Here is a 25,827-nt window from a genome sequence, read left to right on the forward strand (position 1 = left end):
TTGTTGAGGTACTTGGGGCCTTGGTCATGGAGAGCCTTGTGTGCGTGGGTGAGGAGTCTGAACATGATCCTCTTGCTGACGGGGAGCCAGTGCAGGTCTCTCAGGTGGCCGGAGATGTGGCTGTGTCGGGGGATGTCCAGGATGAGTCGTGCGGAGGCGTTCTGGATGCGTTGGAGACTTTTCTGAAGTTTGGCTGTGGTTCCGGCGTAGAGGGTGTTCCCGTAGTCCAGTCGGCTGGTGACGAGTGCCTGGGTGACCGTCTTCCTGGTTTCGGTAGGGATCCATCGGAAAATCTTTCGGAGCATGCGCAGGGTGTTGAAACACGATGATGAGACGGCGTTGACTTGTCTGGTCATCGAGAGGGAGGAGTCCAGGATGAAGCCCAGGTTGCGTGCGTGGTCCGTTGGCTTGAGAGTGGTGCCCAGGGCAGGGGGCCACCAGGAGTCGTCCCAGGCGGAGGGCGATGACCCCAGGATGAGGACTTCCGTCTTGTCTGAGTTCAGTTTCAGGCGGCTGTTCTTCATCCACTCGGCGACGTCTTTCATCCCTTCGTGTAGGCTGGTTCTGGCGGTGGCTGGGTCGTTGGTGAGGGAGAGGATCAGCTGGGTGTCGTCGGCATAGGAGATGATGTTGAGGTTGTGTTGGCGTGCGATGGCTGTGAGGGGGCTCATGTAGATGTTGAAGAGGGTGGGGCTGAGTGATGATCCCTGTGGTACGCCGCAGATGACTTCTGTGGCCTCGGATCTGAACGGGGGTAGGCGGACTCTCTGGGTTCTTCCGGCGAGGAACGAGATGATCCACTCCAGTGCCTTCTCTTGGATTCCGACATAGCTGAGGCGTTGCACTAGGGTGCGGTGGCAGACAGTGTCGAACGCTGCGGAGAGGTCCAGGAGGATGAGGGCCGCTGTTTACCCCTTGTCGAGCAGGCATCTGATGTCGTCGGTGGCTGCGATGAGGGCGGTCTCGGTGCTGTGGTTGGCTCGGAAGCCGGACTGCGAGTGGTCGAGGGATCCGTTCGTCTCGAGGAAGGCGGCAAGCTGTCTGTTGACGGTCTTCTCTGTGACTTTGGCAGGAAAAGGGAGGAGCGAGATGGGGCGGAAGTTCTTGAGGTCGGTGGGGTCTGCTGTTGGTTTCTTCAGGAGGGCGCTGAGTTCGGCGTGCTTCCAGCTTTCTGGGTAGGTGGCGGTGTTGAAGGAGGCGTTGATGATGTCCCAGAGATGGGGTGCGATGATGGAGTCGGCCTTGTTGAAGACGTGGTGGGGGCAGGGGTCGGTTGGGGATCCGGAGTGGATGGTGTTCATCTTGCGGGTGGTGTCTTCGGTGGTGACCGGGGTACAGGCGCAGAGGGTGGTGGTGGGGGGCGATGCTTCGGTGGTTGGGTGCTTCAGGCTCTACCGGTTGTTCCTCTGCGTGGCTGGCGGCTGCAGTGCTTTAAGGGAATCTGGTCCGAAGCGCCGACCTGCCCGACGGGGACCACCAAGGTCTGCCGATCCGGCTCTGCACATTGTGCATGCCACCTCTGCCTCCTGGAGCCCGAGCAGCTGTTGTTTGGGTTTGGCAGGGGAAGGAAACCATGGGCCAGACTCCAGGAACTGCAGCAGTGAGTCTGCAGCAGGGTGAATATACGGGATTTAGTATAGATTTGTAAAAAACGCCCTTCTTAGGTCTCGGCCTGCAAAAGACTGTGCAGACATGCACTCACTCTACAACTCACTCTATTACTCACTCTACTACTCACACTCTACTGACACTCTACTACTCCACTGCTCACTCTTTACTACTCACTCTTCACTACTCACTCTTTATTACTCACACTCTAATACTCTCACTACTCACTCTACTACTCACTCTACTACTCTACTACTTACTCTATAACTCTAATACTCCCTACTCACTCTACTACTCACTCTCTACTACTCACTCTACTACTCTCTACTCACTCTCTACTACTCACTATACTCACTACTACTCATTCTAGTACTCTCTACAACTCTACTACTCACTACTACTCACTCTCTATTAATCACTCTATTACTCTCTAGTACTCACTCTACTACTCTACTACACACTCTCTACTACGTGCTCTCTACTAATCACTCTACTACTCACTATTACTCACTCTACTACTCACTCTCTACTACTCACTTTCTACTACTCTATACTCTACTCACACTCTACTAATCAATCACTACTTTCTACTACTAAACGCATTGTTATTTGCAATGTCAATAGCTCAAACTCATGTAAATACGCGAACTATTGCATTGCAAAAGCAATAGGTCTCGCATATGCAAGAGATTAAGCTATTGGCGTTGTAAATGACAAAGCCATTTAGTTATCTGTTTTCAAAACCAACACCTAAATAAAAATGTTGACATTTACAATGCCAATAGCTCTAACTTTTGCAAAGCAGAGACCGTTGCATTGTAAATGCTTGTTTTACTTCAAGCCATACTTGGAAGTACACTGTGGTATCTTGCTACGTACCACTTTCGCAATGACAGTCCATTAAGTTTATAAAATGTACAGTGTAAAAGTAGCCCCTAATAAAAAATTTAACTACAAGTAAGTAAAGCTGTATGCAGATAAGCCAAGGTTAATAGCAAATGCTCACATGATACGGAGCTGAACACCTCAATAACTGAAACCTGTGGCGGTTGTGGTGCAGGTGAAGACGAAGGTTTAATTTGATTTCGCTGATTGCTCTTTGACTTGCGTGAGCCAGAGCTCTTGTTCAACTACTCCTGCTAATAATCAAAAGGATGAGACGTTCCAATGCATTAGTATTCAGCGAGGTGAGTCTTTCTTCAGAGTATGACTGTAGAACGGAAGAATCCTGGAATGGCCAGTCAGGGGCGTAATTAGATCCTAACTTCAGGGGAGGTCTAATACTTCTAGCAATGGGGCAGGACACGCATTTCCAGAAGTTAGGTCAGAGCTATCCTCATCGCCATTATGAGAAAATCATGTGACAAACAGCACAATTTAAACATATTTGACAAACTGCATATGTTTTTGTAGATTTGACACTTGTCCTAGGCAACTCACAGTGATCTTTGAAAAACAAATTGAATGCGCTGACAACTAAGGCTGGGAGTAGTGTGCGTAGCTGGGCTACGCGGAGTACCACGGAGCCAGAAACAAACTCTGTGAAACCCCCGCTATTAACAATTGAAAAACAATTACATTAAATAACTTTAAAGTACGTAAAGGGGCTGCGGCATCCCCGAGCTGCCCTCATCGCCTTCATGGCCATTTCTGGAAAAACTGCGCGTGCGCCCACGCATTTCTCGCGAGAACTGCGCATGCTCGTACGCATGATTTCCAGAAACAGCCCTGAAGACGAGGAGGGCAGCCCGGGGACGGCGCAGCCCAGGTAAGTGATTTAACCGCATCCATGCGGTGCATTTTCCCGCTGTGCGCTGGAAAATTAAAAAAACGCAGTTCATGATGAGCTCAACTCGTGATGAGTGTACAAGAGGTGTACTTCATGACGAGCTCGTCATGAGCGTGGAAGGAGTTAATGTACTTTAAAGTTATTTCATGTAATTGTTTTTCAATTGTTAATAGAGGGGATGGGAGGCGGGAGCTGGCCAACTCTGCTCTGCCGCGGAGTGTGCAGAGATTTGCCTACTCCGCGTTCTCCTCGGAATACGGAGTAGGCAAATCTCCGCCCACGGTTACTGACAACTAAAAAACAGCTATAAATTTGAATCTAAAGCACATAAGACTTGTTTAGGAAGTTATTTCAAGACAACACCCTTTTTGCCAATTCCCTGATTCCTTCTGTGCAGGGCAATTTGCTTGTGAAATATCTTTCATTCCAAGTCAAGAAATATGCTCCTGCCCCATCAATGACTGAAGACACAATTTAGCTTAACCAACTAAATGTCGCAAAATATGAATGGGTGAGGCTGCCCTTATGTACAGGTCTCAAAATGTTAGGCTTAATAGTGGTAGTGCATTATTGAGCCAGTGGTTGCAAGTTCTGGAATAATTTCCCCTAATCAGGCTTTGTTCCAGAACATGAGAGAGAAAAACACAAAAGGGGAAAAGAGAAAGATGGAAAAATGATGGCATGCGGGTTTCTTGAATCTCTCTCAGTATCAACTGACGAAACCGGTGCCTCCCAGTCGCCAGCACTTGTGACGTGTCAGTACGAGTGCCAGTGGGTCCAGTACTGGAGATGTATCTTTACCAGTACCTGTCGTGTAATTGATATCCAGTGCCACTCATCCCAGTGCTGAATCCTCATTCCAGACCCAAGCATTCCTTCCCAGGGTGGGAGTGCTGACGTCACGGGTGCTAGGCCAGCGGCAGAGCGCGTGTAACTGGTACCACCTGTTTGCTCCGGCGTGAGTCCGGAGAGGCCACGCCCCCTCGCCCTTGTTATGGCTTCAGGTGAGGTGTTCGCCCTTCCTCCCATTGGTCTGTGGTTGGGCGAGGCCCACGGGACTGTAGGAGGTACCGTGGTGTATGCACTACTGCCACGGGAGACTGGGTCCATAGCAACTGAGCCCTGGTCCCTGCAGCGACTCGCAGACCTCAAAGAAGCTACTCCCAGCAGCCTGGTAGGTAGTGTGCAGGTTTTTAATAATTGATAGATAACTTTCTAGAACTCTGGCTTGATGCTCCCCTGTCCTCCCTAAGACTGGGGTTCGGTAGAAACACACATTGCATTATTAGATGTGTCCCAGCCCATCCGTTTGGCTTCTGCCACCGACCTTTGCGCGTCTCTGTTGTGTCGCCCCTCTCCCGCCTTGATGCTGTGACAGAAACCAAACTCCTGCGGCTTGAAGCCTTCCTCACTGAGGGAAAGCGCTACTCACCCAGGAGCCCAGTGTCCGCCACACACAGTTTTCAGAGGACAGCACTGCACAGGGACGTAAATTACCACAGTACCCTACATTTTGTAATTTGTTACACTAATAAAACATGACGCATTAGTGCAGTGGCGTAGCAAGGGCGCCGTAGGCCCTAAAGGCGCGGGCGCCCCTTGTTTGGTAGTAAAAGCCACCATTTGAGTGTCGGAGTCCCTCTGCGCGGTGCTACTGCGCCTGCTGCACTTTTCCACGACCGATAGCTACTCCAAAAATACGTGCCAGTTTACTACTTTAGTGATCCCAAAACGCCTGCCCTTTCGATAAACTCACCATTAGCAACGTTTCTGAAGTTCTGACCCCAAATACTTGTTTCAAGTGTAATTACGTTGGGTTTGTGTTGAGCTAATTTTACATAAACAGCACAATGAAAAAGAGACCTCTAAAAGCAGGAAAGAGTAAGGAGGCAATCAGAGTGAGAGCAGTCTAAGGTGAGATGCACTCAGAGCAGCAGAGAAGGCTGCTGCCTTTGGTAGCCAAGTGTGTTCGATTGGCAAGTGAGAGAAGAGAGCAATAGGACATCTAGCGAGCAGCACTTGCAGAGCTCTCAAACTTCCTAATTCCATGATCGATTTGCTGATCCAGTCCATGTTTTCCTTTGCATTCTGGTACTTGTTGTCCTGTCTTTATTAAAGGAATACACAGAACTGAAAGTCCCACATTTAATGAAAAACCGTGGATGGAGTGAGCTATTCTCATGTGGATCTAGAAAATGTCAGAGTTCTGAAGCAAAACTGTCACAGCCTGCAAGCTTCTTGATTCCATTTGCAAGCAAGTGATTCAGGGTTTTGTCATTGCACTATACATGTAGTCTGCACATAAACGGGCCAGATTAAAAGTTACCCTTATCACATAGCACCAATTGACGTTGATGGATTTAGGATTTCAAGGATTAGGCAAGGTTTCATATCTGCTAAGTGGCTTCCTAGCTTGCAACACTTCACCCAGTTCTGCCAACACCACTGTCAATGCTGGTGCTACCAGACCATACTACTAAAAAAGAAAAAGAAAACTACATGTATCAGGTTGCAAAGTGTCATTAGGTATAAATGTGGTTCTTGATGACGGCATCCTAGGTGGCATATGGCCTCTTGGCAGCTATTGGGTGGCTATCATCCGCAAGACACTCAGAATTTTCAGTGGTCTCAATCTTTGACTACTTTTGAGGTTTAATGTGTTGTTTGGGGGTAGGTTTACTGGACAAACCGGAAAACGTTTGTTGACATCTGTGAATGGCTGATCCCAGAGTCCCTGAGCGAGTAAAAGAGCTGGTCTCATTGTGAGGTCATGGCTGCTATGTGGTCCAGTGGCGGCTGGTACATAGTGGGGGTGGTGAGGGGGAGGAGAGGAGGTGAAAGAAAAAAAATAACACCTACGTACTCTTCCAGGCCACCGTCCCTCTGTTGTCTCCTCTGGGAAGCAGGAAGCACACAGGCTCCCCATAGCCAATCACAACGCTGTCACCAGCAGTCTCGTGATTGGTCTGAGAGCCGTGGTTCGGTACAGGGAGCCTGTGCATGTTCTCCAACTAGGCTGTGCAATACAGCCCGGTGGAGAACATGTTAAGTGCGCATGACGGTTTGGCCGGCCCAAGATATAGATAGCATTGGGTAATTAGGTTATTCGAGGGCTGGATATATTTGCCATGGTTAGGCACTTAGCCAGCTTTTGAGGGTTAGCCGGTTGATCCTAGTGTAAGGACTAGATAGCCTGCGTGTGAGATTTAGGCGGCCTGAGCATGAGTGTAATCTTGCCTTCTGTGTGAAGGTGTGACAGTCTCTCAGGGAGCGTTAGACCGTCAATGTGCCTGAGCGATTTAGTCACTGAATTAAGAGTTCCAGGTGGTTTCAAGTAACCAAAGATGCAACTCCCCAGTCTTGGACTTTTATTGTAGAAATCATTGTTTTCAGGTGTGTTCGTTCAATTGAACCGACCGAAGTGAACCAGGACTTCGGCTCCCAGAACACGGTAGGTTCTTAGTGAAAATCCTGGACTTGGTGACGGGAAGTCATCTGGTAACCTTGTGTGTGATAGCTTAATTCTCATTCCGTGGTCTCAGTACTGGGACTTAATTTAATAAGTTAATGCATTCTGGGTGTTGGAATTTGCTTACCATAAACCAAATGGGCGAACACGTTCGATAACAATGACTTGCAAAAGAGAAGATCAGGGCTGGTTGCACGAGTATCATTTAAGCACTTGTAACCTAAGTACCTGTTGGAGAGTTAGAATGTGCTTTTATGGTTCGGTAAAACGTTTTTTTCATTTTACAAATGAGTAAAACATTTAAATATTTTCTTTGTCTAGAGTGTTGGATGGTATTTGGAGGCCCTCACTTTGGTAAATTCCTGGATTATGTAAGAACAGGGGATGACTGGTGCTTGTTTTCTAGTTGCATGTGACGAAATGTTTAGGTTGGGCATCTGCATTCATCTAATGGCACCTAATTAGGTGATATTGTAGGCGTAATTCTGCATGGAGGAAGTCGGCGTTGTCCTATTCGTGCGTCAGCTGCCTTGTTCTGGTTTTAGGGCTCGAAACCTGGGTGTGTACCAGAGGAACCGGTTTCCTTGCTCTACTGTAAATTATTTTGAAACGTATGGATCAAAGATGCGCTTTAATTTAGTATTGCATAGTCTGATCCACTTGCCGGCATATTCACTGAGGCGATCGTGACCTTGTAGAATTATTATATCTTGTGCTCGTGTTCCTAGTTTGGGACCTATCTTTGTGTTAGTTTTATGGACAGGGTATGAGTGTTGCTGGTATTAAAGTGGGAATTGGAAAGTTATCAGTGATGACGTGGCCGGATATGGACTGTCAAGTGTAGACCATGTGGCCTCCTGTGTGAAGCGCACACTGCCAAGGAGGTAAGGCATGGCCTTCCTAGTTTGGCAGTTCTGGTGAACAAAGCAAATGTAGATGTGTGATTGACTGGGGCTATAGAAGTATCATTTGGCTTCGGCGCCTGCTAATCAAAGGAGCTCAGAAGGATAAACCAGGCTTTTGTGTAAGTGTCTGAGTCTCTCCTCTGATGGTTTAAAGGAGCAGAAAGAAAGCTCTTTGTAGATATGAGACAAGTGTGTGGTGTAACATGTAAATATCCATATCCAGCTATAATAATATAAAGGGATTAAATGTATTACTAAACACCACAAACCCTAAACATGTATCATGTGCCTAATCCTAATCCTCGACAATTATTTCTCAATCTGTTTAGCTGAAGATAGTATAGACATAAGACAAAGTGTCCAAAGGCAACAAGGTCAATAAGGACATTTAGGGAAAAACATTCCTAAGCATTTTCTAAGCAGGTGAATGAGATGGATAGAAAATTCGGCAACAATTTTCGTTTTTTGCAAAAATTCCCAGTGGGGTCGGCAACATATGAAGAATATTCACTAAGGGACTTTGACATATCCAAGAGTGTTTACAGGGAGCAGTAGGACTGATGGGAAGGTATTTGCCTTGGTTAATGCACACAGTTGTCTACTGTGCGCTGGAACTTCAGCGGATCACGGCCTCTTCAGAATTTATTAATACATTTAGTCCACCTGCAACTGTGGCACAGATAAAAGAGAAGGTATCACAAAGTCCTTAAAGTGCTTCCGCAGTGAAGATACATCTGTGGTGTAACACAATGTTGGTTCACTCCTGCACAGTTGTGGTGACAGGCCTGAAAGCTCCCTCACCCCGTGCATTACGCCCGAGATCACAAATTCAGGATACATGGATACTCCCTGCGCAGTAGGGACTTGCTGGCTTCTAGGCATTCCAGAATTGGAAGCTAAGCTCCAACACCAGGCTGTTGGCACTAAACAGGCCAGAGACTCAAATGACCACATCAGTTAATCAGGAGGCTAACCGATTAAGCACTGGTAGCCAGTTTTCATTCCAGTACGACCTAGAAATTCACCAGCAGGAAAATGGGGATCCTCTTTTAGTCTCAAGGATTGAACAATGAAAAGTTGGTCTCGTTTGGCATTGAAAGAGGACAGGCTCGTATGCCATTGGTGGACACCCCTGAAACAATGAGCACCCCTAAAGGGTCTCCTTCTTTTTGCCTAAAGTGATGTACACTAAAGCCTTTGATACTTTACTTCTTCTAGTAAGGAGAATATCATGAATCATATGTTGTTCCAACACAGATTGCAGAGTACTCTTGTGCAGCAATACAACTCTGCGGACAGTGTTTTGTTATACACTCTTCAAAGGCATTCCGCCATTTTTGGAGAACAATTGGGTGAAACCCCCCTGTGGTTCATGGAGCACTGAGCTCATGGGGCAATGGGGGAGGTGTGAGTTGTATAAGGCCTGGGGCCCTCACAGTCGGCCTCAGTCCAGAGAAACAAGACTGGTAACAGACACTTTCAGTTTGCAGTCTGGGCGTGGCTTTGAGTGTTCCACTGCCTGTTTCTTTATAAGTCTGGGTCGTGCCTGGCCTCCATGGTGCGTGTTACAGATAGCGTGGGTAGAGGCCGGGTGGCACTCGACATCCCTCCCTGCGTTAGTCCATAGCCCTCCTCTCTTGGTTACCCCACAGTCTTTCAGAATCCGACTGGGCCCTGGGTTTGATCTTAGATGGTACAGTGGTGCTGGCTTGCTTTGGGAACTCCCAATACCATCCTCATCCTTGAGGTCCTCCATCTGGGCCTGTTGGTTTGACCTGGGGGGATGCCCCTTCGCTCGCTCACTCCATAACATTGACTCAGAACATGGGTTTTTGGGCTACCTGTCACCTCTTCCTCTGGTCAACAGCTGCCTCCTTCTGACTTTCGCTGGGTGCACACCGCCACTGGGCTTAATGTGCCATGTGCCTTCTTGAACCAGGACTGGTTACTGACAATGTACCTCCCCTGCACACTGGGTGATTGGCCACTGGTCTTCATAGGGTGTTCTAAACTTGCTGCTTGAGTACCGATCTTTAATCAACACCGCACCCCTGCCTGTAAAGTTGGTATCCGTGCTCCTCTCTTCTGGCTGGCCTTGGTATTGGTTTCTCAACGCTTTTCCTGCACTGTCTCTACATCCACGGACATCAGCTGCCATCGACGTCTGGCAGGAATGGTGTCTCTTGTGGGTTGCCGGAGCAGAAGATCCAGCGGGGTACATCTTGTGATGCTGTGCAAGGTTTGCCAAAATGCATTCAGAAGCCACTGTAGGCCAGACTTCGAGTCTTCACCCAAGTTAGCCCCAATTCTCAGTTTTCATAAACCATTTAACTTGTCCGTTGGCTTGGTGCAAGGCTGAAGTGACCGTTCTGTGTTTTACCCCACGGCTCTGGAGGTAAGTTTCAAAGTCTTGGCTTTCGAACGGGTGCCCATTGTCCATCTGGATCATTTCTGTCAGTCCAAATAGCGCAAACGTCTTCTTCAGTGTAGGCTGTAGCACTCGGAATGCTGTGGTTTGGGTCGTTTCCACAACTGGGTACTTGGAGTGGTCATCCACGAAGATGATCGCAGACAGACTGTTGAAGAAGCAGCCGAAGTCCATGCTGAGGTGTGTCCATGACTTTTTGGGGTGTACTCCGTGGTGACTGGGGCCGGGATTGCTCTGCCGCCAGTAAACTCGCATGGCACACAGTTGCTGACCATGCCATCAACCAACCAGTCCATTTTTGGAAAACAGACTTTTCTACGCCGCCTGGGTTTTGTCGTGGCTTTGCCTTGCTGCCCTTGATGGGCCATGTTTATCACAGTAGATCAAATGCTCCAAGGCATCACAATCTGGGGCATCCTAAGCAAGAGCCAATCCGAGATGTAGGTGAGATCGTGGCGAACATGCCACAACTGGGTGAGCACAACTGTATCTGGGGCGTTCCACCTCTTGCCTCCCTCTGGAAAGCAGCTATATTGTAGGCCTTGAAGGGGCTTTTGGGCTCCCTTGAGGCAGGGGTCAGCCATGACTGCCTCCCAGACTGTGTCTAAAAAATGGAAGTCCAAAATCTTTAGTTGGGCATGGTTGCAGGCTTTAGCTAAGGATGGCTCTAAGGTTCTGGTGAATCCAGTGATTTTTGGAGGGGAAACTTGGAGCTGGAGAAATTCAATTTTCCATGCCGAAGGAAGTTCACTCCCCGGTTGCATACTTTTGGTGCCTTCACCCAGGCAAGATTTCTTTTTTTGCACTTAGTCACTTTTTAGCAGCCTGGATTCCTTCAATGGGGCATGGCCCCAGGCTTTAGCTGAAAGGGGCTCCAAGAGACTGGGTATCTTCTCATCGAGGTCTGCCTGATCCTGATTTGCTGCTGACGAAAAGCTCCAGGCATGGGAAACCTGAATCTTCAGCCCGCTATAACACCTTGGCAGGTTTGCCCTAGTCCTCCAGGGGTCTTTGGAGCCCGAGGATTCTTATGATGCTATGAGGAGTTTTTTCTTTTTTTTATTGTATTTATTTAGAAAGTTATATAGCGCTGGCAAGACCAGAGGGTATCGGAGTGCTTTACAACATTTGCACAGGCAATAATATCAGACAGCAATTAGTAGAAGTAAATATTAGAGTTGTGCCTCAAACTGGATTGGCGGTGACAGAAATGCAAAAATCTATACCGTAAGTAGGGTGGAGGTTGCCAAAGAGAGCTATGATTTATTGTCCAGAGGGTTAAGGTGGATGAGTAACTTTGACTCAGCCAAGGGCGCCTGGGCCTCAGAGACAGCACCTGAGGATAACGGCTCACTCCAACAAAAGCCACTAACCGGGTCCAGGGCAGGTCCAGTTGGAACTGGTCAGCTGAGCAGTTTCAGGAAAGGCACTTGTAGTTTGTGACCTTATAGCTTGAATACAAGGTGAACCGTAGACCCTTGGAGTCCACTTTGTTGTCTTAAGTACAAGAAAGAGAGCAGGTCCAGACATTCAGGGCTCTTTGAAGGTCAAAAACAGCTGGTTTAGTCCATTTCTGATCTTCTTCGGGTCCAGTAGTGTTCTGAAGATGGTACTGTGGAGGCCACACTTATGTTTGTGGGTGAAGGGGAACTCCTGGCTCCTCCCTAAATGATAGGGTAAGTTCCATGGGGTTACTCTAACAAATTGTGAAGCAATTCCTGTTTGCCCTACAGAAAGCAATCTCACAGTGCCCCCCCCCCCCTGCCGAAATCCAAAATGGTGACACTTCTCCCCTTGTGCAGAACCTGTGGTGTGGGCCCACCCCAAAGGGGTGGCCAGGGAAATGAGCAACCTTTCCTCAGTGGTCTCTTCAAACCAGTTCTAGGGGCAGCTCCTTCCCTGCTGTGGTTGGAGCCTGGCTGACTTGGCAAATACATAAAGGGCCTTGGAAGGTGTCGCCTGAACTTCCTGTGACCGGGGAGGTCCCTTGAAGTTAATCAAGTTCCAGGGCACTGATCAAATGGTCATCCTAACCGAGAAACAGGATGTCCCCCTCCGTCACCAGGTGTTTGTCTTTGCTCTGGGAACCTTTTTTCAAACCTCATTCAGGGCATAAGCACTCAGAGGGCTGCAGCTAGAGGCTAATTCAAACCAGCTTAGTGAGGCTTTAGAGGGAAAAGGTAACTTTCTGAAGTACATTTCCTTGATATTTTTCAAAAGTCAAAGAATAACATTTCTGGGTGTTTCCTATTCGAAGATAGTATTAATACATTTTAATTAATTCGAGTTTTTATCCATGGAAGAGCCAGCCTTGTTGCAGTAAAAATAGCTTTTAGGTGCCAGCAAATATAAAGACATGTTTAACATTACATTTCTACATGTCATAATTTTGAAAAACATTCACTCTGTCTTAGGGGCTAAAAGACTTACTTAGGCATGACTTATTAATATTTAAAAGAATTTTTAGACCTATTTTGACAGGTTTGATTGCAGTTTAAAAGTAGTTTCAGTTAAACTACAATAGTAGGGTTGAAGTCATGTTTACACTGCCTCTGCAGTGGATAGCTCAATAGGTGCTGCAGCCCACTGGTGGTATTTAATGTACATGCCCTGGGTACACTATGTATAGGTAAGTTAGTCATGCCAATTAAGGTTATGCCAATCCCATCATGTTTTAAGGGGGAGCATAGGTACTTTACTACAAGCCCTACAAGAAAGGATCCACTCCAATGCGCGCAATAGCAAGTAACTTTTCGCCGTGGTCAAAGAATTTGCCAAACCCAGCACAGGGACAGCAGACATGCCACCCACCTGAGATCTCTGCAACGACCTAAGTGCCTTGTTCCACCGCAAGATTAAGGCGATCTGACACTTCAACAACCTTGATACCCAAGACCCTCTCACCCCACTCTCAACCTTTGTGCCCAACAACACCAGACCACAGCAGGCCCTGATCAGTTGAATTCCACACACCACTGACGACGCACTCGATCATGATGAGCATCCACTCAGGATCACCCTCATTCCCCCGCCGGCACTACATCTTCAGCAGAGCTGGCACCTCCAGCGCCCCCAAACTCTGCTGCACCATCAACTCCGCCACATTCTCGGAATACTGGAAACACGCAGAAATTACCTGTGTGTGTACAGGAATTTATATAGCGCAAATCACCAAGCGGTTTCTAAGCGCTTGCTTAGGGAACCCGTCCTGGTATTCCCCTGTGAGATAACCCCGGCAGGGTATCCGCAAGGTGAAAGCCAGGCATCCCGCCGCGAGGGGCCGTTGTGGAGATTAAGCAAGCTATTGCCCAGAGTCGCAGAGTGTGAACCCGTGAATCGAGTAGGCACCGGAGCGAGAATTGTCGAGTCCATGGACATTTTAGGACTCAAGACCCCGCCGAGCCGGGAATTGAACCCTGGTCCCGGGCTGACCTCTGCTTCCAGGTCTGCCTCCTCTAACCAGTGAGCCACACTTCTCTACCTTGCTGAAGAAACCCTGTGCTGACCCGAAGGACCTCAAGAACTTCAGACCCATCTCTTTGCTCCCCTTTCCAGCCAAGGCTATTGAGAAGACAATCCACGCCCAACTTTCCGAGTTCGAGGTGAACCCTATCCTAGCCCGCTCTCAATCTGGCTTCCAAGGCAATCGCAGTACGGAAACCGCCCTCCTCACTGCCACAGACAACGTCCGCGCCCTCATCAACTGTGGCAAAACTGCAACCCTCATCCTCTTGGACCTCTCGGCCACCTTCAGCACTGACTCCCACCACACCCTATACACAAGACTTCACTACGCCGGCATCTGAGAAAATGCCCTGGAATGGTTCCGCTACTCCCTCACCAGCTGAACACAGCCTGGCTACCACCGTTCCACTTGGAACCCACAGAAATCAGCTGCTGAGTGCCTCAGGATCATTCCTGGGCCTGCTCTCTTCAACATTTACATGGCCCGCTTGCAGCTATAGTCTGGAAGCACAGACTCAACTTCTTCTGCTACGCTGACTGCACCCAGCTGATCCTATCATGGTCACTACCCCAAGGGAAGGACCTCAAGATCTGGCTCTTTGACTGGACCACAGTGCCATGCGACAGATCTGCAGCCCCCCCAGCACCTTCATACCCTTACAGGTGAGTAGTTGTGCTTTACAAGCCACTTGATTGCTTGGCTGCTGGTTAGCAGGGGTACAGTGCATAGAGTACTATAGCCAGCACAAACAGGCAGGGCAACAATATGGGGTATACCACTCAAGATTGCCATTTTTTACAGGGACTGAAACAAGAACTCTAACCCTGTACAGTGTTGCGCTGCCTTCTGGCTCGGTTCGCACCATAGAAATACCAAATATGTACGTACGTCCAGATGGGTGAATATAGCCACTGGAACTCCTTATAGACCACTCTCCTGAGCATTTAGTGCCGATGATCAATGTCATATGAGACCTGTCAATCGAGAACAGTTTAGTCTATCTCCCAGGTTATAGTTGTTGTTGTTGTTAGTTACTATTGGTACGCCACCTTCAGTGGCCTCTGAAAATTGCGTAGAGGCATTCCATTGTGCGTTAATTATATAGTACTTTTCTGTTACAAGCGAAAAGTATCCGATTGACAGGGATTTGTTAGTTGTTTTATCAAGTTGTTGATCTGTAACCTAACATCACCTCCTTGAGTAAGCTTTGGAACAGTTCACCTTACCACCCTCAGGTTCATGTACTAACTGGGTGCACGCTGTGCTCGTTTTTGGACTCGCTTGTAATGTCAGGCTCCAGGACACCAGTGGTAAATGGCTCTGATTCACACATTAGCCGGGCACTCCTTAAGGGTTCCCACAGCCACTCAACGCCTAATGTTATTTTAGTGATTTGTTGCCGTGCATGCATTGAGTTGCAAACGCAGACGAAGGGACAGTGGGAGCATGTACATTAGTACTAATGGGGTTTAATCTATGCTTCTTGCCCCTATTATTCACCTAGATATGCAGATGTATTCCATGTCATATAACATGACTGTTGAGCATGCAGGAGATGAGTGGGGGCTAGTTATCTTTCGGTAAACTGCAGTGCCAGGCAGGGTGAGGACAGCGAGGAAGAACTCTGTGATCGATAGCAGAAGGATGGATGGAGGGCTCAGTTAAATGCGGGGGGAAGGGGGCGGGCATAAGAGTGCCTTTGATGAAACAAGCACATGTTTGGCACATATTGAAGATTAGGCTCTGGCGTTGTGTTGGAAGTATCTCTGATGGAGGTAGAATCAGAGGCAACCGGCTTGGAAGGGGCTGTGAAGGGAAAGGCTAGTCAAGCAGGCTGCGGGCATTAGCCAGGAGGCTGCTGGAAGGTGGGTGCGGTTGGCGCTAGGAATGGGAAGGCGCTGAAGGAGTAAGATAAGCATGATAGGAGCGTGACTGGGAGAGTGTAGCAAGGTGCATGGTGACTGATGGAGAGCACGGGAGATATTGGAAGATCTTTGGGGAAATACCATTAATTAAGAAAACGGGGGTAACAAAATAGAGTGGTATTAGAAATTAGATGTTTACTGAGATGGGATGAGCTGCCTCAACAAAGAGAACATGACTTAAACTTAACACTTGTAGTCAAGTACGAATCCAGAAGGCAATGTGCCCCTCAGACATTTCAATCCTATCACAAGTCAAATGGTCGTTTAGACACCGACGTATTCACCGGTCTACAGAAGCGAAGCACAGACTTTAGAATCATTATCCAGAAGGCTTTTGCCGATCTGTCTCTTCATCCGTGTGTGTTTCAATCCACAGTACTGCAGGCAGGGCTTTAAGTGGGCCGGGTCTGAGCACCGGCAGTTTTTTGAAGGTGTCCTCAAATGGGTCTCCTATCGGGCTCTGTTTTGTGCCCTGGCACAGGCAGTCCATTTTTTTTTATCCGGACTGCAGTGACAGCAGGCACATCCATATGTGCGTGGTGAGCGTTGTAGAGGAAGGGAAATCCTTTAAGGAGTCACTTTCTCTCTGGATTGCCCTTCTCTTTTTGAAACTCAGGAGCAGCAACATTGTTGTGATGTCACCAGGGCTTTAAGTGGAAGAATTTTCAATATTATATACAAGTCATAGTTGCTGCTTATTTATCGTATGCAACTAAAAACCATTGGCAAAGCCAATAGTCCTGACTTGTTGTAGGTATGATGTTACTTGTTGTATCATATATCTGGATGCAATGATAGACACAGCAAAATACCAGTCTGGCGGCACACTGCTAAACACAGATTTTTAACTTGTGTTTTTAAGCCATGCCCTTAATTACATTGACCACGCCCCTTTGAGAGACTCCTCCCCCCCACAGTTTTATTATCCCACTTAAAGCCCTGACTGCAGGCACCCTAGGTTTTGGGAAGGGGCCCAGCCAGTTTCTTAGTTTCTTTAGCTGGTTTAGCAGTAGGCTTCGGTGGCGGTACAGACAGGGCGGAGGATTAGGGAAATAATTATAATTAATTGAAAAAATGTACCTGTTCCAATGCTGCCGGACAGCTCGCTGCTCCTCTTCTCTCCAGATGGTGTCCCTGCACTTCCTGGGAGCCCAGCACTAGGTGCCCAAGCAATCCCAGCGCTGCTCTCAATACCATGAGAACAGCACCAGGATTGGATGGAGCTGCTTGGTTTGCTGCTCAGACAGTGCCTGGGAGTCTGTGATGTTTCTCCAATCAGACTGTGCAACACATCTGGGTTGAAGAAGCCTAAATGCGCATGACGGGTTGGCCGGCGTAAGATGGACAGCCAAACTGTCATGTGCACTTGAGGTGTAACACAGACCCAGCAGACCCAGCTGTGTGTGGGTGGGAGGGGGGGGTGCTGCAGGGCACCCCCTCAGCACAGTACTCAGGCCGAATTGCCCCCTCTGTGTTCCTTGCAGGGGGGCCCCCTGAACTTTCGTTACACCACTGGTGTGCACTACTTATCCGCTGCTGGAAGACAGCCAAGCCCCGACCAGACTTGGCTGGCTCTAGAGGGAAATGGGGAAAAATGAAATAAAACCAATTTATCATTTGATTTCCTGCCTTCCCTTCTCCCCCCCACCCCCCCCCCCCTTTTCTCTCAACTGACTCTCAGTGGGGGTCGGGGGTTGATTCTCCTCCACCATAGCAGAGGAGCCACTGCTGGTCTAAGCTCTGTGTTATCCTAGATTCATCCTTCATTCACCCGGTGGTAGATACAGTTGAAGTGGTTCATGCTTTTGATGTTGCAAAGTCAATCTTCAAGGTAGAGGTAGATCTTTACATCATCTGGACTTCTAGTTTGTGTTGCTTGTTTAAATGTTCTCGGGCACACATGAATATGGTGATGGCAAGGAACAAGGCATGTAAGACCATACATTAAAATGGCACTCCTGGATGAACGATCTGACGGAAGGGAGCTTGGCCCGCCTACTAATGCCTACTCTAGAATTATTGTTCAAGGTTCACAGTGTTGTAGGTTGCAAATAGCCCAAGGAGGACAACGGTGGTTAGTGCCCTGAGCTTTGTGGGTGTTGTGACATCCTTTGCACTGGTCAGTGCGGTCTTGGTTCTTCCTGCAGGTGAAATACTGTTGTGTAGAGTAGGTTAGGTTTTGCTAGGTAATCCTGTAGTGCTGGCATTACTGTGGGTTTACAGCATCGGTGCCACTTCTTGTAGCGTGGAGTCCATGGGGCGTGAGGTTATTTCAGGGGAATACAGTTATACGAGCTATTTAGTGTTGCATGTCGGCAGGTGACTACAATTTTGATTAGCTGATGGCGTGTGCCTGGTTGGTATATTTCCTAATAGTTTACAGATTCTGAATTTACTTCTAGAGACCTCGTTCCATTTGGAGAGAACTTGAGAAATACCTGTGCATTTGTCTCATAAGTGTCCCCGGATCGGAAACATCAGTTGCCCTTATGTACTCGCAGGCACAGTTTGCATCTCTGTTTATTGCCTTTTGTTGACCCTATGTTTAGCCAAAGTTTACTCTGTCCGAGCTGGCCTACCGTGGGCGGCACGCAGAGAGCAGTGACCTCTGGCCGGCTGCTGGAACAGCCAACACGTGTGTTCAGAAAACCACTCACCTGAAGCCAAAAATCCTAGCTTCAGCAGAATTTCAGAGCCAAAGTTGTAAGCATCCAACCCATTCCCCCGACGCGGTTTTGAAGAGCTGGTTTAAGAAGACGTAAATTGGTGACGATGTGTAGCTAACAGGACCTGCAGGTGTCAATAGGGCCAGTAGCATAACCAGTGTGTAATGGGCCCCAGTGCAAGGAAGGGAATGGAGCACCGTGGCTGCTGTTTGAATTATAAAATACAACAATTGATTCGGCGTGCCCTCAGAACTCTGGGCCCCGGTGCCACTGCACCAGCTGCACCAATGGAAACCCCGATCCTGAACGAGGCGTGATCATTTAGAGCCGTGGAATGGTTTGCCCCGGCGCCTGCAGTATAAAGCTGCGGCCTGGGTGACAGCCGCACTCTGGAGCAGTTTACTTGGGCGCGTGCAGGGGAGGGAGGGGAGCAGGACCCTGGAAGATTGACACACGCCCAGGTGACGCGCTGTGCTGGACTATGGTAACCAGGCGCGCCCTGTGCCGACCTCTTATCAGTGTGGCATGCTGGGACTGGCACCACCCGTGCCACCGTTCCATTCCAGGCCATTGTAATCATTGGCCTCTCTGCACCACTCCCGCCCGCCACAGTTCTTTATGGATCTTTACTTAACAAAAGCCGCGTCCAGTGATGGGGCCGTCTCTGGGAGAGAACCGGGGATGGTCAGTGATTCAGGTGGAAGCTGTGGGTTTCCGTCAGACGTTCACCGCCGGCTCCACCTTCGAACCACAGAGGTAGCCAGCAGTGGTATGAGGAATTGAACCGATTATCCTTCAGGAAGCAACTCAAGACCTGGCTCTTCGCGAGCAGTAGCAGACCCCCCCCCCCCCCCAGCGCCTTGAGACCCCTCCGGGTGAGTAGCACGCTATACAAATGCTATGATTGATTGATTGATTGATTGATTGATTGATTACTGCAATGTCTGTGCAATGCTATTGGTCCAGTAACCCATATCCCCGATCCGCACTGTTTATTTTTTCACCCCAGCTTCCTGACCATAGCGACATTTAGTGCCCTAGTTTCCTCTGGGCAGCTGTACTTGATCCCAAACAGCAAATACCTGCCATAAGAAGCATGTACGGCGTAGGCAGCAGCAGTATTTTATCTCCATGGTGCAGGTTACAGTAGGGCTGCATTCTGGAATCCCTGTTCCTGCCTGTAAGGGCTGGTGGTGTGCAGCTAATTGCCTGTATGCTAGTATGCACCAAGGAAGCAAACAGACCCTTCGGAGGGATAATTTGGTAGGGGCTGGGGTCACTATATCTGTGTAGTTGCATGTCCGAGGGGAAGTGCACTGCAAACCTCTGGATCTAATGTTCCCGAAGGGGTTTGACACCCGCGTTGCATTCGCTACATCGCTGTAGAAGCACACCAGGGAGGGAGGGACAAATCTACTAATCAATCAAAAAAACTTGATTCGGTTTTTGTTAATAAAAACATAAGTAAAACGCACAAGATGATGGACGGAATGTTGCACAATGGCAAAACATTCACCCCATGTCTTCCCTGGACCGGAATCAAGCATCCTAGGACCAGTTTCTGGCTATCAGCCGTCTTCAGCCAGGATAGCTTGACTCCAGTGGCTTAGTGAGCACGGGATAGCCAGAACCCGGTCCTAGGATGCTTGATTCCGGTCCAGGGAAGACTAGGCTTGGCAGTTCGGGCTGGACTGTTCCCATGAGGCACAGGGTCAAGGCTGATTTGCATATGGCCATGTCTGAACTGTGGTGGTGTGGAGTGCAAAAAAACGATGGATTTAGGTCCAGATCTCTGTACTGGGGTGAATGTATGACATTGTTCTGCATTCTGTCCATCAATTGTTGTTTTTGCAATAAAAACATAAGTTACACAGATGCAAATACCTAAACAGTTATATAATAATACATGATTGAAAGGATATCCTGTACCGCAAGATAAATCAGCTAAATTAATAAACATGCCTAGATGAACAAGCTTTACACATCCATACTGGTCCTAGATTTCACAGAAGCTTTTAAAAACCCTACTCTAAAAAAGATGCAGCCCTCTTTCAGCAGGAGGGGAATTTCTGGGGCAGGCTCGAAACTATGAGGTCTACCTTACTAGATCCAATTTTTCAAAAATTAAGTGCAGTAGAAGCTAGGCTACTTAAACTAGAGGGGAGGGTTAGCTGCATGGTGGTGCTAAAGCTGTCATGTCCAAGGGACCATTCATAAAGTTACAGACAACACAGATGCCATCCCAAAATCCATCCAAATTGACATTGCTAACAATACAGTGTATTTTATAATATGAAGCCTTAAGACTAGACGATTCATTCACAGGTTCTGCATGTGGTCACACAAATCGAAGGCCATTACCTTCAGTTGCAAAGGCTACAATGCCGCTGTTGACATCTAGAAGCCGTCACAGAAATGTTACTGAAAATAGACTGCTGCTGGCCAGTGGGAGGCTTTTGCCGAGCTCGAGTAACTTTCCGGTATATGGCGCCACCTCGTGGTGTCTGACGTTACCTTCCTCGTCGCGAATGAACGTGATGTATAATTAATCACATCCACTAGTGGCAGCCCGGGGCCCTGAAAGCAAGGGGGCCTGAGACCACGGCTGCCCCCCCCTCGTGAAGGCCCTGGGCTGCTGTAGTTTTATCCTGCAAGTAATAGATATGCGTAAATGCATTACATTAATTTGTAAGGTTGCTCTATCAAAGCAAATATGTAGAGATCCCTGCAGTTATTGTAATCACCATACAATTTGTGTTTTCTCTTTCAGCAATCCTATTTGAATTAGCAAAATTATTTATGGCTTAAGTAATGATAGATTAGAGTTGCATGCAAAGCCAGAGGTGATTTCATTGGTGATGTCGCGTGAGGTCACAAACAACCAATATGTGGTGGTGTTGCGGCTCAGTATGGTCGGGGAGCCAACCATAAATCGACAATGTTGTTGTTTTAAACGGTCTAGATGATGATACCCCTTTAACTGCAGGTTTTTATAATAATTTATCTTTTTTTAGGTTTGTGTATAATTTTAGTTCCAGACTTTGGTTGATAACCCAAATGTTAACTAGCAACAGATTTCCAGTGATGTTTTAGAGTTTCATGACCTGCTTTAACAACTCCCTACACATACTCTTGTAATCGGTAGCTGCTTTGTACAGGGCATGGCCTTTGGCCTAATAATATGCCCACTGCTCCTGACTCCTGTACCTCCTGGCCACAACCTTGCCCAGTGACCAGTACCCTGCCCCACTGGGCACAGACCGAGCCAAATGCCACCTGCTACCAGAGCCTGGCCAAGCACTGTACCCCTTCCCCCCCATGCCTTCAAAGACTGATGGCCTGTACTTTGGCTGTGGCTGGTGGGCTTTAAGCTCAGGTCCTGGCCTCTGGCCAACCTCTTATCGCATTCAGCAAACCTCCAGGCCAGGTCAGGCCAGGCCCAGGGACCCCAGGTGCAGGGTGGTCTTTGACTCCACCAACTTCCACTTCCTCAATGCACGCAGGGCATTATACGAGCTCCTTTACACCCAAAGCAATGGCGACTGTGCTCTGGCTGTAGATTCTGTGTGTAGATGAATGCAAAGTCTTTTGCTGTGCCCCAAAACCTTGAGTACAGTCTTCCATCAAAGGCAACTCCCATCGTACTCTCCCATTCTTATTGTCCTACATACAGGCATATGGCACTATACATGTAAATGCAATTTTACTCATAAGGCGCCAACTGGGAGATCTGCTATAGATTATCTAATCACTCCGGCAGACTTCTGTAAACTTAGAAATATGGAGGTTATGGGAAATGCTTTTAGTGATCATATGTTGATTTGTTTTAAATTTGAATTTAGTTGTGCTAAGGTAGATCCCTGGAACTTCAAAGATAGTCTAGTAGGGTTCAATGCATCGAATGGTAGAATTCACAGGAACACTCAAGCGACCACTAAATTAAAAGCATGCTTAACGGTTCTAATAAGTGACCACAGCAATTTATGACGGGCGATTGTGACTCTACCCAATTGGATTTACTTGAAGCCTACTCACACAATATAGGTTCCTTGGCCAAATCTTGTACATTTCCGCAAGTTATAGTTAAACGAAGATCATATTTTAATCCATTGCTTACGTTAAACAGGGAAATAAATAAACTTTGAGGGCCCAGTTCTTGAATTTTTCTTACAAATGAAGTAATTTAATAAATTTACTAAAGAGAAAAAGACAAGGGAAAAAATGCTCCTTAAGACGAATAAACGATGATGGAGTATGGGTGCAGATAATAGTGGCCGCATCTAAAAATAATTCCAAAAGACACTGGGAAATCATCGCTGACTGCTGTGGCACAAGAGTGAATTCTCTCCCTATTCCCATTAAAGAAGAAGATGGGAAAGTTAATTTCCTAGAACTGTATTCTGCGAATTTTAATTCCTTTAATTCAATTGTGACATCCGACCTTTTTAAAACCCATGAATCTAATTATGTACACTCAATTAATGACGTAGGTGGAGCAATTAAAAAACAAAATAGATCTTCTGGAGCAATGGGTCCTGATGAAATTCCCATGACAGTAATTTTCAAAGGAGCCACTTTTGTGGGCTACTTGTCTAGCTCCTCTGTTTAATTTGTGCTACTCTCAGGGGAAGAATCCTTCATCTAGGTCCGGAAGTATTTTAATCCCCATATATACATAAAAAGGGCCCTAGAACACTCCCAGGAAACTACCGGCAAATGGCCTTTTTGGATGCTGCGGGAATTTTTTTTGCCCATAGTATCCTTGATCATCTTATGGAATGGGTGGTGGAGAAAAAGGTTCTTCCTTTAGAACAGACAGGCTTTAGGAAAAATCACTCCACCTTAGATAACATCTTCACGCTGAAACGAATAGAGGAGAAATACACAAATATTCGTAGTTCAAATGTATACAGGGTGTTTATAGATTTCTCAACAGCCTTTGATAAGATAGATCGACCTGGAGAACATTGCAAAAAATGGGCCTGCCCTCTCCACTGCTATCTCTAATTATTGCACTACATTCACAGACTTGGTGCAAGATACTATCCCTACTGAAAACCGCTTGAAACAAGGTTGCTTGTTAGCTCCATGGCTGTTTTCCTTTTATATAGCTGATCTACCCGATTGTTTTGTTCAAGCTGAGGGAGATGCTCCAAGATAAGTAACCGGTCTTTTGCATGTCTCCTATATGCGGACGATATAGTAGTAATGGATCTAACTCCTATTGGGCTGAATAGAAAGTTGATATCCTTGCAGAACTAAAGTCTATCATTTCTTGAAAATAATTGTTTCTAAAAGTAAAATTTTAGTTATGAAATGTAAAATAAATAAAAAAATATGTAATTTTAATTGGCATATTGGTTCTGACAAGCTGAAGGTGGTAGATTCATATCTTTATTTAGGGAAACTAATGGTGGGTAGTATATTGAACATAGCTCCTGTAAAGCAGTATCTCATGCCAATGGTTTGCATATCTTTTATAATGCTATGGGTAGAATGCATTTTTTACATGTATTAATGGTTTTTAAAGTAAAAATTCCACCAACACTGCTCTATGCCATTGAATCCATCCCTGTTAAGGATTGGATTTTTTGGGATAGAATTGAAGGTCTGATATTACGAAAACTGTGTAATTTTAATTCGTTAGTCCCAACGGCTGCTATGAGGCTGGAATTTGGCTTAATAAGTTCCTATATTTAAGGTCTAGCTAGGGTTTTACGCGTGGAATGCCTGTTGAAAAATAGCGAGCAAGATTCATTAAGAGGTATCATGTGTCAAGAGATTTTTGGTGTTCAGGCAAGTAATTACTTCTTCTATTGTGATTTTGTTTTTTATTTGCATTAAAACAAGAATTAGTGATTACTCTCCTACCATCAGAATTTAAATCTTGCTTAAAAACCTCTAGTACAAATACACTAAAAACTTTACAAAAATATGTATACTGGAATTTACAACATGGAACCCAATGTTTTCTCACACTTTGTCGCAGGAATCTTCTACCTTTAAAGGATCTAACACCAAATTTGAGAAATGGAAAAACCTGCAACCTTTGCAAACTGAGTTCTCAGACCTTGGATCATGTCTTATTTGTATGTCCAGCATTGGTCTCGAGCCACCGTAGAAGACTTCGGCCAATGTTCTTACGAAATAGTGCTAAAAATGTAGCTTCAGCCTGCGATTTTCTACTTTGTCCAAAAAATAAAGCAGTGTGTATAAAACTTTAAAATTATTTTAAGGAGTTTGTGTATAATTTAATTGCGGTTTTCTGCTGCTGTTTACACAAGAGGGAGATGCTGCGTTCATTTCCCATTTTTGTTCTGCTGCCAAGTCAAAAACTCAGCCAAAGTGAGATTCTGGATTGCGTTTTGCACATGTACTGCTGCTATTGGATTGCATTTTGCACAGATTAGGACATGCTTTGTAATCCCTTCTCTTTCTACTAAAACTGAACGTTTTGCTGAGGATGAATTCTGGATTTTATTCTGTACCTGAACTAGCTGCTACTTACTGCTTCTCGTACATTTTTGTATTTCTTAGGATACGCCTTGCCACTTTATTCTGTTTGTTTGCTGTTAACTCCAAATGTGGAATTAGTTTTGTTGTTTAATTCCTTTTTGTAACAATTTGTATGCACTTTTAAGTGGACCTCATATGAGTTCCAAATCTTAATAAATATTTGAATTAAATTGCACTATACATGTAAATGCAATTTGTGAACCAGCAAGCTCGGAATACATGATATTGCTGGTATGTCTGGAAGAGACTGCTTCATTGGGGCGTGACGTCACTCCATTACTAGGATTGCCTGATTCAGTCATGGGTTCACTCTGATGGTAGCAAACATCATGACTGGATCCCACTTGACTGATTGTGACCAGCTTGGGAGTGATAGTTTATTTGAGGCCTGGTCCTAAAAGCCTGGAAGGAAAATGCTGAGTGGCATTTAAGCCCTTATGGTGTATATTATGGATTAATTGGTCTTATAACAGAAGTATGATGGAATGACTGGCTGGGAGGGCTAGGCCGGCAGAGACTTGGACTGACTGTGTCTGCAGCCTGGCTTGAAGGGACCAGCTGGGTAGATCACAGATCCAACAGATCTCTGTAGGGCAGACCTGGTTATGCAACCTGGTTTACTTGAAACCTGGAATCTTCCTATGCATATTATCACATGGCCAACATTAGAAGATTTACTCCAGCTACCAACTAATCCTAAAATACTTTTTTCCTTTTTGCTTTTCAGGTCCAATAAAGAGCCTCTGAGATGTGGAATCCAAACCAAGGTGAGTTCTGAGTCAAGTGGGGATGTTGTGATCAAGTTTTGCTGGCAAGTGGCAAGGGAGATGGGATGCAGCGCAAAAGAAGGCCTGACCCTGTATTCAGTAGAGGTTCTTTGGAAGAAAGGCGGATGGGGCTTGGGGGGGAAAATAGATCATGACCAAGGTAAAATTGGACAACACCTATGTGAAAGTGAACTGTAAGTGGAGTAGAAAAGTATTTCTGGTAAAACATGGAAAACATAGAGCTGGGAGGTGCACATGGATAAACCATGTAGGCTAAATGAGGACAGG

The 25,827-nt window shown here is 46.7% G+C and overlaps 1 protein-coding gene across 3 annotated transcripts in view; it reads left to right on the top strand.

The window, feature by feature from the left end:
• Positions 1 to 3,339: 3,339 nt before the first annotated feature.
• The window catches only part of LOC144824832 (uncharacterized), a 56,384-nt gene continuing 33,896 nt past the window's right edge, over positions 3,340 to 25,827 (top strand). Inside the window, exons 1-2 of one of the 3 annotated variants that reach the window (XM_078683822.1) lie at positions 3,340 to 3,376; positions 25,500 to 25,539. In XM_078683822.1, the coding sequence (XP_078539948.1) occupies positions 25,521 to 25,539 (19 nt within the window). In that variant the 5' untranslated portion in view covers positions 3,340 to 3,376; positions 25,500 to 25,520. Of the gene's footprint in view, positions 3,377 to 4,443; positions 4,576 to 25,499; positions 25,540 to 25,827 lie in introns of those variants that run through there. The other 2 variants (XM_078683823.1, XM_078683821.1) reach the window with 2 other exon arrangements.

The sequence above is a fragment of the Lissotriton helveticus genome, chromosome 3_1 (genome assembly GCF_964261635.1).
Source record: "Lissotriton helveticus chromosome 3_1, aLisHel1.1, whole genome shotgun sequence".
Lineage (NCBI taxonomy): Eukaryota > Metazoa > Chordata > Amphibia > Caudata > Salamandridae > Lissotriton > Lissotriton helveticus.